We start from the raw sequence: 17,221 nt of genomic DNA on the forward strand, positions 1-17,221 counted from the left end.
ATCCAGGGAGACTGATGTCATGTTAACATGGGGAAATCTGGCCACAGCCACCCACGCCGGGAGAATAGCACGGGGAGATGAGAACAGAGAGCAGGGCAACGCTTCTACAGGTTGAAGAACACCAAAGCGTGCCAGAAAACCGCTAGGAGCCAAGGGAGAGGCACGGGACAGATTCTTCCTCTTCATCCTCAGGAGAAAGCACTCCAACTGACTCCTTGATCTCAGAATTCAAGACTTTAGAAAAGTGGCCCAGTAAGCTTCTGTTGCTTAAGCCACTCATTTTGTGGTGCTTTGTTATGACAGCCCTAGCAAACTGATATATCAGGATAATATTTTTGCAAAATTAACTGTATCATTTTAATTTTCTTCTCAAATCTTAGTTCTCTTGCAGCATTTCTCTTCCTGTTGGGTCTACTTAATATAAAAATAGACCTGAAAGATAAGTTTTCTGCAGAGAAGATATGCTAAGATACACATCTTAAGGTTTGGGTTTGTAGATTCAAACATGATGATCCTCCATGACACAGAGATGATGTAATTTTCCACCGTTAACATTTAGCCAAGAAGGTAAAGTCTGGAAGGAGGTGAATACAACATAACATCCCAGCCGGTCCATCTTCAGCTTGAGGGATTGTGAGAATGTAGAAGAGGAAGAGTTAATCTCCTCTCTGTGAGTTTCCACAGTGTGAACCTTGGAGAAGTGGTGTCTGTGTAGTTTTCTTAATATTTTATTTTTTCTTTTATTAAAATTTTGTTTTTTAATACATTTTGAAGGTTACTTTCCAGTTACAGTTATTACAAAATATTGGCTATATTCCTCTTGTTGTACAATACATCCTTGTAGACAATCTTATGTCCAATAGTGTTTTGATAGTTTTTTGAAAACCCTGAAGGCAGAGAGACCATTTACCTTCTCTTTGGGACTCTTGAGAGAAGCTGATTGCCAGGCTATCTCTGCCAATATGAAAGTGGCTGATGCCTACTTCTGAGGAAACAAGACAGTTTCAAGGATGTGTGCTCGGAGGCTCCATTTGCTTCCACGTGTGAAGGATGGGAGGGCTCACCTGAAGTATCTATACGCCTCCCACGCCTAGCAATATTGAGTGCAGAGAACAATAATGAAGGCCTTGATTCATGGCATGATGAAAGGGGAGGCAAAAATGGAGAGATCTACCGTGGTATCAAGAGCAAAGGGAGGGTGAAGTTATGTAGGGCTCACCACCAGCCATAAAATGCAGCTGCAAACACTAAAATGAGAGCATCAGACAGATGGGCTGGGCGTGAAACAGGGAACGTGCGAGGACTTACAGGGATCCTTTCTACACTACACCCGAGTTCAGATAAGCTCCTCATTCCAACCATGGAAACAGAAGTTTAGAGAGAAAGAAAGGAGAAGGAATTATTAAAAAAAAAAAAAAAAATGAGCTTACATACCCGAAGCAATTATACTTTATCTAAAGAGATTTTTTAAAAATACAGCAATGGTAATGGAGACATTGGTTTTGAAATATCCCCAATCCTTTCACAAAATTAAAGTAACTAAGATAGTAATATCAGAAAGCCTCAAAATACATATACAACAGTGTGTCCCCATAAACCTGAGAATAACAGGACGATGGGCAATACCAACTAAGAAGCTTGACCCTTGCAGGAAGAGCAGCTTTATGAGAAAGAAAAAAGGAAGGTAAAAAAGAAGGCTCTTAATAGCTCTAGAGCATGGGACCTCATAATCTGTCAACATGTATCTACTCCCCAAAGAAGAAATCCTCTGGAAGTAGAGGGTTCCACACACAGATCTGAAGACAATTAAAACTAGCAGAAGACAATTAAAACTAGCTTCCCAGTCCCCAATTTGAGGATGAATAAAAATGGGTTACAGAAAGATAGCATGCTGTTGGGATTGTCTGAGCATTCAGCGCTTTCAGAAAACTCAGCAGAAAATTTTTGTTGGATCTATAGAATTCACCAAGGTATAGAACTATTAATATACTGAGGATAAACTGTTGGAACCAGAGCTTTACTTGGTCAGAGCAGGAAAATCAGGATAAAGAAAGGAAATAGTTCAAATAATATAGTGAAAGTGAGTAGGAAAGCAGATCTAACTCAGAAAGTAGCAAAAATTGCACCCAGATGGGGAACGCATCGAAACAGAAACTTTGGGGGAATGGTAAAGGAGCCATAGATTTAGGAACGTTTTCCCAGGACACCTCTATTTCCAATATTCTTAAAGTTGAGAAGAACACATCTTATTCAAACATGACAGTAGAACAGGATGAAAGAAGAGATACAGAGAAAATTATTTGAATACAGATACAGAAAATCAGAGTGAGTGAGTGAGTGAGTCACTCAGTCATGTCCAACTCTTTGTGACACCATGGACTGTAGCCTGCCAGGCTCCTCTGTCCACGGAATGCTCCAGGCAAGAAGACTGCAGTGGGATGCCGTTTCATTCATTGCCACAAAAAGTCAAGACACCCCAAAATATTCCATAAGCACACAAAAGCTAACTATTTCAAAAGTAAAAGGGAATTTAAAGAAGCAATTTTCAAAAGTAAAAGGTAATTAAGGAAAATAACTGAATCAATGTATGTTATGCATGAAACAACAGCACGGATAGCATACGCTGATTTAGAAAAGCTCAGGAGTAAAATTACTAGAGGATGAATTCTATGCCTTCAAATTCCGTACGTTGAAGCCCCAATCCCCATTATCTCAAAACATGACTGTATTTGGAGATGGGGTCTATAAAGACATAACGAACTTAAACTGAAGTCCTAAGGTGGGCACCAATCTGACTGGTGTCCTTATAAGAAGAAGAGATCGGGACAAGGAGATCGGGACAAAGGAAGACCACAGGAGAGAGGCGGAAACGGCCATCTCTACGCCAAGGCAAGAGGCTTCAAAAGAAACCAGTCCATCCAGCACCTCGATTCGCGGCTTCTAGCCCCCAGAATTGTAAGAAAATAAATTTCTGCTGTTTAAGAAGCCCAGTCTGTGGTTTGTGAAGGAAATCCTAACTAAGATACTCAGCAAAAGAATGATAGAAATAATATGAGCTCACTGAACTCAGGAGAGGCTATAAATGAAAGACAAATAACTAAAGACGTAAAGAGAAGAAATACAGTGTGAATAGATATACCGCAAAGGGAAAGGAAAGAAAATATACTACACAAGTAAAAACAGTGAAAAAGAAAAAATAAATTAAAAAGAAAAAGAAAATAATAGGTACAGAGGACAGGTAGGGATCCCACATACATGTAATAAGTAATCGTAAAGAGGAAAATCAAAGCAAGAAGACAGATCAGTGATAATTAAAATCCTGGAAAAATTTCCCAAGTAAAAGGGACTTAAACACTACAGGGCATATCACACACCAAGAGAAAAGAATCTGATCCCCAAAATTCAATACCAGGTATCAGTAAACTGGATGTAGGCTAAATCTAGCCCACTTCCTGTTTTTATAGATAAAATTTTTACTGGAAGACAATAACATGTATTCATTTACATATTTTTGGGTTGTTTTCAGACTATGATGATATAGATGGGTACTTGCAACACAGGCTGTATGGACTATAAAATTCATAATATGCATAATACTTACTCTGTGATTCTTCACAGAAAAGTAGGCTGATCCTAGCCTATGCCAAGATATATTCCAGTACAACTATTAGATTTAAAATAAAATAAAATGAAGAAATAAAATGAAATGACAGGAAATGAAGTGAACTAATGAAATAAATTAATCGAACATCCAGGACAAAACACCAACTCACTTAATCAGCAGCAGTCTTAGAGTAAAACAATACTCTATGCCAGCCCATGAGCATAAACACAATTGAGATGGTAAAGTGAATGAAACACAGACCAAAGATTTAATTTTCAGCAAACTGATTGTCATACTGTTATTAACATGCAAGAGTTCAGGGACACAGTTTCCAAGAGCTCTTACTGAGATGGCTCAGAGAGTAAGTTTCTGATGATTAAGACATGATCAGAGAAACTTTAGGATAGAATATATGGTGATCATCAAGCATATTTCACTGTAGCATTAAGACTGAATGAAGAAAGATAGGAGTGACAAAGTACATGCAGTTGTACTGAACGCTCTGACAATGTAAATATAACTGTGGAAGAGATGAGCGGGGTCGGCACGCAGACAGTAAGATAAGCAGACCATAAGTGCTGCGTGTCCTACAGATTTAACGTTAAGTGGTACTGATAGTACATCCCTTTCAGTTAGCTAGTGGGGAGAAGAGGAGGGAGATGTGGCTCCTGGTTAACTACTGATATAACAGTTCTTATGATAGGAAATGAGGGAAAAACTGAGGTGGGGCTGTATAATATAAACATCTCAAATAAAAATAACTTACAAAAAACACACAAAACTTTCCAAATGACAATAGCAGTACTTCAAAGAGAGAGATAGAAAGAGCAAAGAAAAGAGATCACATTCTAGAGTGAACACAAATATCCTGTAGGGGATTTACTGACCAAGTGATACTGTAATGGATCCACATGACGGACAACTGTGAGAGAGTAGGATGGATCCATATGATGTCATACTATGTAATACCACACAGTCCTATGATGGACCCAAATGATGTAACACTGTAACTGACTAGGAAGGATCCATATGATGTCATACTATGTAATACTACACAATCCTATGATGGATCCACATGATGTAATACTGTAACTGACTAGGATGGATTCATACGATGTCATACTATGTAATACTCCATAGTTCTATGATGGATCCATAGGATGTAATACTGTGACTAGGATGGATGCATATGATGTCATATTATGTAATACCACATAGTCTTATGGTGGATCCAAATGATGTAATACTGTAACTGACTAGGATGGATGCATATGATGTCATACTATATAATACCACATAGTCCTATGGTGGATCCATAGGATGTAATGCCGTAGAAAAGAATGAATGACTGCCATTCAGCATGTGGTGTTCTGCAAGGTACACACAGTTGTAAAGGATATTGTTCCGCAAGTTATAGAACAGGGCGCAAAGTATGCTGTGTGTAAGAAAAGGAGGGAACCACACAGGTATAAGTATCTCTTATATTTAAAAAAGTGTCTCTTATATTAAAAAAAACAAGGAGAGGATAGGTACCAACTTGTGAAAATGGTTTCGCTGTGTTAATGAGAGTCAATTCCTAGGCAGGTTGATAAGAAGTCCAGGGTCCCCGAGGAGGAGAGAGGGGTCTGGGGCTCTCAAAGAGGAGACAGGGGTCTGGAATTCTCAAGGAGGAGGAAAGAACAAACATTTTTTTCCTCTACATTCCTTAGTCTTAGTCACATAAAGCGTTTTCATCTTTAAGCCTGGAACTGATGATTACACAACTAACAACTCGGTTTGGACTCTGTACTAAGGATTATATAGCAGTGATGTATCCTGCTTGAGGGCAGTTTCTCCTTCCTGAGGGCCTTCTGCCTAATCCTGTTATCTTGGTTATCTTGAAATGTGGATTGTGGGAGTGGGTCTAGTAAGATCTTTGCAACCTCCAGACATTCTTTTGATTCATTGTAATAACTAACTGGAGAGTATATAACTCCATTGCTAATACTAGCAAGGCAGGCACTCTCCATTCCCCTTCTGATGTCTGTGTCAGAAGTTTCCTCTATCTCTTTTATACTTTAATAAAACTCTATTGCACAAAAGCTCTGAGCGATCAAGTCTCGTCTCTGGCCCCAGATTGAATTCTTCCTCTTTGAGGCCAAGAATCCCGGAGTCTTTCATGGCTCAGCAACAACCTTTCATTAGCACACCCATACATTTGATCAGCCACAGTGGATGCCTTTTGTGTATCAGCAGAACTAAAGGGGACAGCTTTATGAAAAGACATCTTAGTGTTACTATTTCTGATATATATGTAGAGCCTAGGAAATTTAGAGGGAAGATAAGTAACGGGCAATGTTAACTCCTGCACATAAACATGTAAAATATGGCTCTATGTTAGCCAAAGAAAATTTTGTGTATTATGTTTATCTGTGAAACTAGCTATCCTTCTTAATTATTCCTTAATTTGTAAAACCTTTATTCTTCATTGGTCCTTTAAAGTGTTGCATTCAAAGGGGCCCAAGAGCAGTGGGTGTTTTTATAAAAAGCAAGCTCCAGAAACCCTGCTGGGGGTTCACTCCCAACTGAGCTCCCTGTTTCCATCCATCTGGCCTCTAAGTCTCCATCTTTTGGCCTTGCCACCTTCTCCTCCTCAGCCTAAACCTTTCTCAGAGGTGCCCCATTCAGATATTGTGAGAGGGTGTAAAAAGGAAGAAACACAAATGGATTTGCAGAGACCAGTACAAGGCACCTGTCTTAAGAACAAGTCTGCAGTCAGCAGATACTTCAGAAGAAGCTTTTCCTTTTCCGTTTGTTCACCGGATGGGTTTTATCACTCCCTACCAGTCTGCATTCTCAGGGATGGCCTCCACTTTCTTTTATCGCAGGCCCTCTCTCCCAGGATGGTGGTATAGTTGGAGGGAGCTAGAAAGCTTCTGCTTTATCATATTTGCAATGCAGGCCGTATCTACGGACACTGAGAAGCACACAGTGGTCTGAAACTTCTTCCTGGTGCCAGAGAATCGGGCGTCCTACTCGTCCCAGAGGAGCGCTCGCCAGTTCCTCATGCCCACTGTGTACCCACAATTCACACGCTCGAGGAACGTCCTCCAAGGATAGATAACTGTGAAAAGGGGGTGAAGTTCCACATTCAGGTTCCAATATCTCCTCCTAAAAATGACCCCAACACTAAGTATTAAAGAGGCCTGAGATGATGCTAATTGTCCACAATGCCCAGGACAAACCCCACAGCAAAGAATTACTGGCCCCAACTGTTGACAGTGCCAAGGCTGAGAAACCTTGAATTAGAGTACAGTTTAAGTAAGGCCCTATCTCTACAGCCACATTAGGGGTTAGGGCTTGTTTTTAAAGTATATTTCTTTTAAAAAAAAATAAATAAAGTATATTTCTTTTTAATTGATTGATGATTGCTTTACGGGATTAGGGCTTTGACGTATGAAATTTAAAGAGACGTAATTCAGTCCACAACACCACAGGAAAGGAGAAGAGAAATTAGAGGGTAAACAATTTCATTTTTTAGGGAGTTTGCTCAGATATTGCATAAGCCATTCTTCTTACATGTCATTGGATAGAACCCTGTCACATGCCAAGCTAACTGCAAAGAAGGCTGGGGAACATATTCTTTAGCTTGATGGTCGTGTGCCCAGCTAAATAAAACTCAGGGGCTATGGTACTCAGAGGAAAACTATTAAAGAAAGAGAATTTCAGAAACTGGAAAGACATGGTTTGCTTTCAGTTTTGATATAGCTTTTCTCCAATATAACGCCTCCTGGACTCACTCCCCCTACCACAGGATAATGATAGCTAGTCCCACACAGAAGGGAAGAGAAGCCATACCCATCCCTAGATACTTTTTCATTTAAGAGAGAGTCACAAAACCACACCCATAAAAAATACTTAGTATCTCCCCAGAGACAGTTTTGAATCCAGGCAAATTTACTCCCACCCTGAAACACTGTGTGTTTCTTACTTTGTCTCCAGAATTTAAGAATGGTGAGAAAGGCTTTGTGGTCAGGAAACTGGAAAAGAAAATACCTACACTCACGTCCTTTAAATTAATTTTTATGATAGCAGACATTTGAATCTCCATCCCTAGTGACTCTATTCTTTAAGTGTTCTTTAAGATGGAAAACTATCTCTGGATAGAAGATCATCTGTTAATACATTGACAATCACCATTTCTGATATATATCTTAAGCATGACCACAACATAATAGTAATACACTCTATTTTAACATATATTAACTCAGTTAATATGCTGATTTTGTATAATTCTAAATTTTCAAGTAGTTTATGCTGCTAAGATCATTAAGCCTTAATGGGAGCTACAGAGCGATCACACCAACGGCAGTTGAAAGAAGGTGACTTTTCACCACTGTCCAAGGAGCCCCCAACAAAGGAAGCCAACTCACCATTCTTCTTATAGAACATAATTTCTCCTTTGAATTCTGTTTTTTCCTCCAAGGACTTTTCTATCTGAAGCATCAGTTGCTCATTGGTTTCAACTCCGAATAAGAATTTGCAGCTGCAACTCTTCTGCATGACTTCTGTTCGGGCAAATCCAGCGAGCTCACAGAAGCCATCCGAACAGTAGACGATGGGGAAACCCTTAGCTACCTGGGCGTTGGCGAGGATGAAGTTGCTATCTGTAGAGCACCAAGGAGAAGACAGTCAGCAGGTAAACAAGCATGAGGACGTCACAGCAACAAACGATGAGCATATATATTTAGCTACAACTACCTAAAGTGCATATCCTGATGTGCTGGGGTAGAAAGGAGACACCCCGGAACATAAAACAGCATTGACCTGCAGAAGTACGCGTTAAGCGTCAACTTCGGCTTGCATTTTGAAACCCACCATGGAGAGAACAGAGTATTCCTGAGCCTGCTTTGAGGCATTTACCATCATCTAGGTAGCAGTAAGGGTTGGTGTTTCTGAGCATGGATTCTGGTTGACAGCTTGAATCTGACAATTAATACACAGATTATTCACATCCTAAACCTCCTTAGGTCTGATTTCCTTACAAACTCTGAGACAAAGATGAGTGTCAGTATTTTACATGGTTGGTGATTCCAGGAAGTAAGGAAGTGGGCAGGGCAGTGAGAAATAAGGGAGGCAATAAAGGGTGAGATAGAGATTTACAGCTATGAGCAACTGGGCACTGATCCATGGATTGGGCAGGCGGGTGGGCCGCGCTGATCTGTGGATTGGGCGGGCGGGTGGGTCATGGCCGCTGATCCGTGGATCGGGTGGGTGGGTTGGGGGCACGGACTGGTGGGCTATGAGAGTGATACTGTTGCTTACTTTACAGGTATGTTCTGGGGATTCGTGAGAAATATTAGTATAATGGCTGGCACAAATAAGTACTCAATAAAAACCATTGTTAAGAGGATCATTCACTCTGTACATACACACACTACTGTGGATAAAATAGAAGCTAATGAGAGCCTACTGTACGCACAGGAAGCCCTACTCAGGGCTCTGCGGTGACCTCAGTGGGAAGGAAATCCAAAACAGAGGGGATGGATGAATACATATAACCGACTGATTTCACTGAACAGCAGAAATCAACACAACACTGTAAAACAATTATACTCCAACAAGAATTAATTTAAAAAGAGCATTGTTCACATCTTATAGCTGTTATATTAACAAATACGAATAGTGAAGCAATAAAACAAACAGGACACGATTGTTAAGTACTTAGAGATAACTCCTGAAGGAGAGCTTAAAAGGCAATATTCAGGGAAGGTTCAAAGTTTTTGAGATTAAATCAGAGGGATGTTTACAGACAAAAAGATGCATACTGGAGATGATGTTTAAGACAAGGCATGTAGAAAATGTGTTGGTGGGTGAATTTCAGGTTCAGAATGAATTAGAGACCATTATGAAATCACTCATTCATTGGTTCATGAAAATATAGTTGAACACTGTCAGTGTCTCAGACAATATGAGAGGCTGGAATTTTAAAGATAAGAAAACGAAAAATGGAAAGAACTACAGCATACATACATACATACAGCATACATTGTTAAATGAAAAAAATCATGATTTGATATAATATGTTATTTGACAGAAAACATATAAGCCCATATAATCATGCATATGTATGCATGCCTGTGTGATTAGTTGTGTCTGACTCTTTGCAATCCCATAGACTAGCCCACCAGGCTGCTCTGTCCATGGGATTTTCCCAGGCAAGAATACTGAAGTAGGTTGCCATTTCCTACTCCAGGAGATCTTCCCCACCCAGCGATCAAACCCATGTCTCCAGCGTTTCCTGCATTAGCAGGTGGGTTCTTTACCACCGAGCCACCTGGGAAGCCCATAAACATTTACCTGTATCCCCAAATAGGGAGTGTTTTTGTTTATCTAAAACTAAGTGGGATAAATGGTAACTGTAGATGTCTTTAGGGAGTTTAACTATGGGCAGAGGTGATAGTACTTATTTTTGCCATATCCTTTGAATTCTATACCATATATTTTATGTATTGCTTATTGAAAAACTAGGATGTTTAAAAGAGGTTTGCAGCAGACATCATATGTTGTATGCCATGAGAAAAGAGGAATTCTAGCGACTTCCAGGTGGCCAGAAGGACAAGCACTGAAGATCTGTCCCACATGCTTTCCCATCTTGTTAAAACACTGTTGCATGTTTCCACAGACCCCCAATAGCTGGCAGAACCGAACCCAGGCTCCTCAGCCGTCCTCAATCAGCCCTCAGCCCACAGTGCAAATCCAAGTGCTAACACCCACATCCTTCCCGGGCCAGGCTGCCCCCTCCACCTGCCCAGCCACCCTCCCCCTGTGCAGAGAAGCCAGAGCTTACATCACACTGGGAACCCTTCAGCTGTACATGCTTTGAGCGCAGAGCAGTGAATTAAATTATCCAAGACTGCTATTTAATTCTCTCACACTTTGCAGAAGCATCTGTTGGTGGCGTACTATGTGCTGGACCTTGTTCAAGGTGCAGAGGCAAAAAAGTATTTTATTGACAGATGCCATCCCTGCCCTTGAAGATCAGCCCTGAGCCCACGGGAGTTCCCAGCTGGGTCCCGGGGGGCGCCCTCTCGCTGAGGCGATGGTCTTGGTCTCACCAACTCGGCACAGTTCTTGGTAACTCTAAGCATTAGCATCTCTTCCTCCCTGCATTCTAAAACTCTGGCTGAGAACTTGCTTAGAAAATGTAAATCCATGGCATTGGCAAAGTACTTAAACGTCCTGAAAGAGCTTTTAATGTGTTTTTCAGAAGTCATTTTTCAGTGGACCAGTGACATGCTGACTTTCTACTATAAGAAAGTATGGACCTTCTGCTATACACCAGGTGAGGATGCTCTACCATATGGCAGGTCCTCGGATGAGCAGACAGAGGAGGTTAAAAGGTGAATAAATTATAGTCTCTAGCTTCAGAATGTTACAACTTAATTAAAGAAATGCATGAATATCAATAACATTAAAACACCGAGTATGATAAGCACCAAATCAGTGGTACACAGAGGGTTGAGAAAGTGAAGATCCTGGGCTTTAAAAACGATTAGCCAGGAATAAGACTAAAGTAGGCGGGGATAATTATCAGAAGTCCTGGGAGGTTAGAGCGGATGCCTGGATGAACAGCTCAAAGGAGGAATGGCGGAAGGACCTGGAGAGGGAGAGAACCAACGTTCCATTCTGTCCTAACAACCGGCCTCGCGTGATTTCTGTTGCTGTTGACTCGCTAAGTCATGTTCAACTCTTTGCGACCCTGTGGACTGTAGCCCACCAGGCTCCTCGGATCAAACCAGCGTCTCCTGCGTGGCAGGCGGATTCTTTACTCTGAATCATCTGGGAAGCCCCTCTCGTGATTTAAATAGCCACAACAGCTTTCTTTTGTTGGTATTTAGCAGGTATACCTTTTCTGGTCTTTCTACTTTTGATCCTTGTAGGCACTTGTATTTTATAGTTATGTCTTGCACAGAGCATGTATTTAAATTTTGTAAAAGTACAATAAGAAGAAACATCCACCAACCTGAGACCCACCAGCTTTTACTATGATTACTGTATTACAGTGTTGGTTTTCTTACTTAATTTGTGCTTTCCCTTCACTGCGTTTTGTTGTTTTGTCTTTTCCATTTTTAAAAGTTAGGAAATATAACACATCTAAAAAAGATTTATAGCAGTATTTAAAAACAACACTAAACACCCATGGATCATTCATCTAGTGAAAACCCCTGTGAGCACCAATCAAACTGTATTTCCATCCTTCCGGAAGAAGAAAACTACAACTTGAACTTTTGTAATAATCATTCCCAGTTACATAATTTTTGCCTCATGCAACATATTGCCTGTTTTTTCCAGTTCTTATGGCGTGTATTATGGTATTTCATTCTATATTCTTAGGGCATGTATTATGGTATTTCATTCTATATAATTTTAGTGACCTGCTTCTTTTATTAATCTCCTTAGCATCTTTACAATTGCTTATGAACACAAGAAAAGATCAATGTTTCAGAGCTCCAATAAGCTTCTGAAAAAAGCCACTAAAGGATTCAACCAATTGCCTGATCTGTGCATTTCAATTAAGGATTATGGTGTGTTCAGGGTAGTTAATTCTCCTTGCAAATACCCCTCAAATACAAAGAAAAAAAAAGTCAGGTATTTGGCCTTTTCTGTTTATATTTAACGCTTGTCCCCAATATGTAATTGCATTTCAATTCCAAAGAGAATTCAGTGGCAGTCCGCGCATCATACAGCCTAGTGTACTAGCAACATGAATAGTCCTTCTGTTTGGGAAAGAGTAGCTCCTCTACCCAGGTATCTGCCTAGAAACAGATGCTCTTCTGAATACCAGTCCTGGAATCTCCAAAGAAGAAGTGTGACATTTACTTTAGAATTACGTAAAACAAAGCCACTGCCATAATGATCATCAACCTATCACAGGTATATCTCTAACCATACATATGCCAAGGGTATTTAACCTTTTGAAGAATCAATTATGCATATGTGATATGCATCTAAATGTCACACAGCTTTCCTCTGCTTATTTCTAGGTCATCTTCTGTGTAAATTCAGTAAAGTGCCAGTAAACAGTAAGATCTAAATGTGTTTACATTTTAGGTAGTTGATTATTTCCCTAAATGCCTCCTTAACCAAAAGCTTTCATGTATCATCAGAGGGAATCTCAGGGCTGGTGGAGACCCAAGTCATTTCCCTGAATCCCTAGTGTAGGGTATCAGTTTCCATTCATATGGAGACGGACTATTCATTGTAGACTCCCAGGACCACAGGGACAGGGGATTGGGAAGGAAAAATATAGCAGGAAATAAAAGAGAAGGCAAACACTAATCCACTGCTAACGCCTTTCATCCTCATACTTGGCCCATTTTCCAGAGGAGAGCACTGAGCCCCAGATAACGCTGGCATCCACTCCAGGTTTGAGGCGGGGATTAAAACCCATGTCTGTGATATTTATTACCAAGGATACTTTCTATAAAGAAGTGACGTATTCTCTACTTCCAGCAGAAATGGGTTAATTCTAGAAAAACATTTTTGCCTCTTCAGTCTACAAAGAGCTCAGAGTCACAGATTTTTCTCTACAGAGATCATTTATTAAAAGTTCATTGGTGACATCTCCTAAACCAGCCTGGATCTCTCAGCAACCTTACATTACTTCCTCGTCTCCTTCAGAAAGCCAACATTTCAAAACATGGCAACAACTTTCTTGGCTCCAAAGTATTCTGAGCAGGCTCACTCCAGAGCCCTTTAGGAGACGAAGAAATGTACTCGCTATTCACATGATCTGGTTTCTGATCTCTTCGTGTACATCACAGTATGTCTAAAAGTTCCCCATTGAAATAGCCTTCTACTGGCCAAAGCCGCTAAGGATATATTCCCAGGGACCTGGAGTCACCCATCTAATCTCGATATTGTTTTGAAATCTCAGTTCAGTTCAGTCGCTCAGTCTTGTCCAACTCTTTACGACCCAATGGACCACAGCACGCCAGGCCTCCTTGTCCATCACCAACTCCCGGAGTTTACTCAAACTCATGTCCATTGAGTCAGTGATGCCATCCAACCATCTCATCCTCTGTCATCCCCTTCTTCTCCTGCCCTCAATCTTTCCCAGCATCAGGGTCTTTTCCAGTGAGTCAGCTCTTGGCATCAGGTGGCCAAAGTATTGAACCTTCAGCTTCAGCATCAGTCCTTCCAATGAACACCCAGGACTGATCTCCTTTACGATGGACTGGTTGGATCTCCTTGCAGTCCAAGGGACTCTCAAGAGTCTTCTAAAACACCACAATTCTTCAGCACTCAGCTTTCTTTATAGTCCAACTCTCACATCCATACATGACTACTGGAAAAACCACAGCCTTGATTAGATGGATCTTTGTCTCTTGAGCTCTCATGTTTAACTTAAAATCCATCAGAATTTTGCATTGTACTGTGTTGTGTATGTATGCTTGTTTGAGTGTTTTTATGTTTTAACATAATAAACCATTTAATAATTTGACCTGCCAAATCTTTAATTCAATTGAAACTTCAGGAGGAGATATTGCTTTTTTTCTCTGACTCTGTGTGTACCATTGAGTACACCTCTACATGGCCTGGGTCTGAGAATCACAACTGGAGGTAGAATGGTTCATGCTCAAGAGAATCCAAATCAGTCTGCCCTCACAGCCTCAGGTCCTTCAAGACAAGCAGCTTGGCACCAAATCTAGGAACGCTCCACATGCAGACCCTGGAGCCAGTCACACCAAAGGCAACACTGACAGATACCGTCTGATCAAAGAGAAATTTGTCCCCCGTGGCTGTTCCTGCCAAAAACACAGAAATTGAGACTTTGATGGTCCAAATTTTTATTTCTGAAAGGTACCTCTGATATCGGTTCTCTTTTAAAACCATATCTTGTGTTACGTTAGCAAGTATCATATGAACATACTCTGCAGACAACACAAACAGGCAAATTTGAATCCTATAAGCCTTCATTTTCTTGCAGAGGGGAAGAGACACACATGAAATTTTAATTTTCTTTTATGAGTTCCCCCCAAGCTTTCCGAATTGCATTTACATACAGGCCCAACCAAAACAACATCTTTATCCCTTGTGATATTGATCAAGACTGTCACTAGAGACTATCCAGTCACAGAGAATATGAACGTCTATGACTTTAAAATGTTTAAATGATCATCACACTTTATATTGCTTTCAGGAAGCTTAATTGTATCATTTCCAAGTATGATGACATCCTCATTAGATGAATGGTACTGGTTGCAAGCTAAAGTTCTCAGTGAGTCCTCTGCCAAAATGTAGAAGGTTGCTTGGAACTGAGAACTTTTTATAACCTTATTTTAAAAAACAGATGAAAAATTTGCAAAGAGGGATTCTCATAGTCATTACCATTTACACATCACCTAGCAGCATGCTTCAAATGGTTATATTGCTACCTTCTATCCTTCCTTTGCAATTGGATTTTTAAAATACTGTATAAATGATCACTTCAGACAAAGATTAGGGAAGAACTGTGTAACATTGCAGAGCTCAAAGCTGGAACCCTAGGGCTGAAGTCCTGGTAGGAAGCAGAAAGTTCTGTATGTGTGTGAGGACATCTTGCTCTCTTAAGGCCAATAAACAAATAAACAGAGACAGATAGAAACAAACGTGCCGCCACTGAAGCTAGCAGCCTCCAATGGGGGCTTCTGAGAAATGGAGAATCTCACGCCTCAAAGCAAATCCCCTGAATAAGAATCTGTGTTTTAACAAGATTGATATGCACATTATAGAGTTTGAGAAGCTCCTTTAGAATATCACTGGAATGATCTAGAAGAACCTAGTGACAATAAATGACAGGAAGAGGATAGCTGAGTGGCTGAGGACAAAAAATTGGAAAGGAGGGTGATTTTCATCATACTCTCTTCCCACCTTTTTCTTTTTCTTTTTGGCCACGACATGCAGGATGTTAATTCGCCAACCAGGGCCTGAACTTGGGAACCCTGCATTGGGTGTGCAGAGTCTTAACAACTGGAATGTCAGAGAAGTCCCATATTCCCTTCCTAATGTTTGAATTTTGTACTTTGGGCAGGAATGCCTATGTAAAAACATCTGAAAATATATTTAACCATTCATGTGAATGGCTAAATAAAAATAACTTGATAAAAAATAGTTATCCTAATGATGTAAAAGAACCGAGATCAAGAAATTTTAAATTTTACAATAAGCAAAGATAAGAGCTAATAAAGATAAATAAATTCTAAGCAAATGTGATAAAATATCATAATCTGGTATTAGCAAAATCTTCAGTAAGCTTTGCAAATTCCATTTTATAATTCTTTTAAAATTTTATTTATTTTTAATTGGAGGATAATTGCTTTATAATACTGTGCTGGTCTCTGCCAAATATCCACATGAATAAGCCATAGGTGCAGGAATACACACGTCCCCACCCTCCTGGACCTCCCTTCCACCTCCCGCCCCATCACACCCCTCTAGGTTGTCACAGAGCCCCTGTCTGAGCTCCCTGCATCATACAGTGGATTTCCACCAGTTGTCTAATTTTGCATATGGTGATGCGTATGTTTCACTGCGACTCTCTCAGTTCTTCCCACTCTCTCCCCCTGCACCCTGTGTCCACAGTCTGCTCTCTGCGGCCGCGTCGCCACTGAGGCCCTGCAGATAACTTCATCAGTGCTGCCTTTCCAGAATCTATATATATGAGCTCATATACTATATCTGTCTGGATCTTTCTGACTTACATCACTGCATAATAGGCTCTGGGTTCATCCACCTTATTAGAACTGAGTCAGATGTATTCATTTTTATGGGTGAGTAATATTCCACCATGTACATGTCCCACATCTTCTTTATCCATTCATCTGTCAATGGACATCTAGGTTGCCTCCATATCCTAGCTATCGTTAAATAGTGCAAACTCCATTTTTCAGCTGTGTGAACTTCAGTGATGAGTGGTAGTGTTTCTTTTCAAGTGTATTGTCTGTCAAAATTTAGTAAATAAGTTCAATTTTGAGAAAGAGTGATTTTTTAATCAAGACAGGAGGACAGAACTCATCAAAAGTAAAATGAATGAGGGAATGAGAAACTAGAAAATCTCAAAGGCAACAGTAAAAATTGTGTGTGGTATTTCATCCACAATTGATTCTCTACAAATACATTTGAAACAACATTAAAAGGCTCCCCAGTTTTCTGTGGTTCTTGTGGTACAGAAGTAATCTTTTAGACAAAATGGTCTTTCATATAATCTGCTTACTTTCTTGAAAACTAGGATTATTATCTTGCTCTGACACTGGAATGTACACTCCAAGGGATATGAGGGAGGTTGGTTTATTTTTTTCATTAATGTAGTCACAGCCTCTGGAATAGTACTTGGTACAAAATAGGTGTTCAACAAATATTTGTTAAATAAGTGAAATAAACTTGGTCTTTATTGAAGCACACCAAATGAGAATAACTGATTTTAGCTAAATCTACTGTTCTACTGCTTAGCGGAAATCACAGCAGTAGAATTACACACAGCGGGAATTACAACCAGCACCTTTACTTTAAAACTAAAATCAGGGACTTTCCTGGTGATCCAGTGGCTAAGACACCGTGTTCCCAATGCAGGGGGCCCCAAGTTAAGTCCCTAGT

The 17,221-nt window shown here is 40.2% G+C and overlaps 1 protein-coding gene across 1 annotated transcript in view; it reads right to left on the reverse strand.

Moving 5' to 3' along the window:
* The window catches only part of KCNH8 (potassium voltage-gated channel subfamily H member 8), a 446,156-nt gene that overhangs the window by 278,222 nt on the left and 150,713 nt on the right, over positions 1-17,221 (reverse strand). The window contains exon 2 of the mRNA XM_061167954.1: positions 8,017-8,250. Within this exon, the coding sequence (XP_061023937.1) occupies positions 8,017-8,250 (234 nt within the window). The remainder of the gene's footprint in view (positions 1-8,016; positions 8,251-17,221) is intronic.

This window comes from Dama dama, chromosome 19, assembly GCF_033118175.1.
Source record: "Dama dama isolate Ldn47 chromosome 19, ASM3311817v1, whole genome shotgun sequence".
NCBI lineage: Eukaryota > Metazoa > Chordata > Mammalia > Artiodactyla > Cervidae > Dama > Dama dama.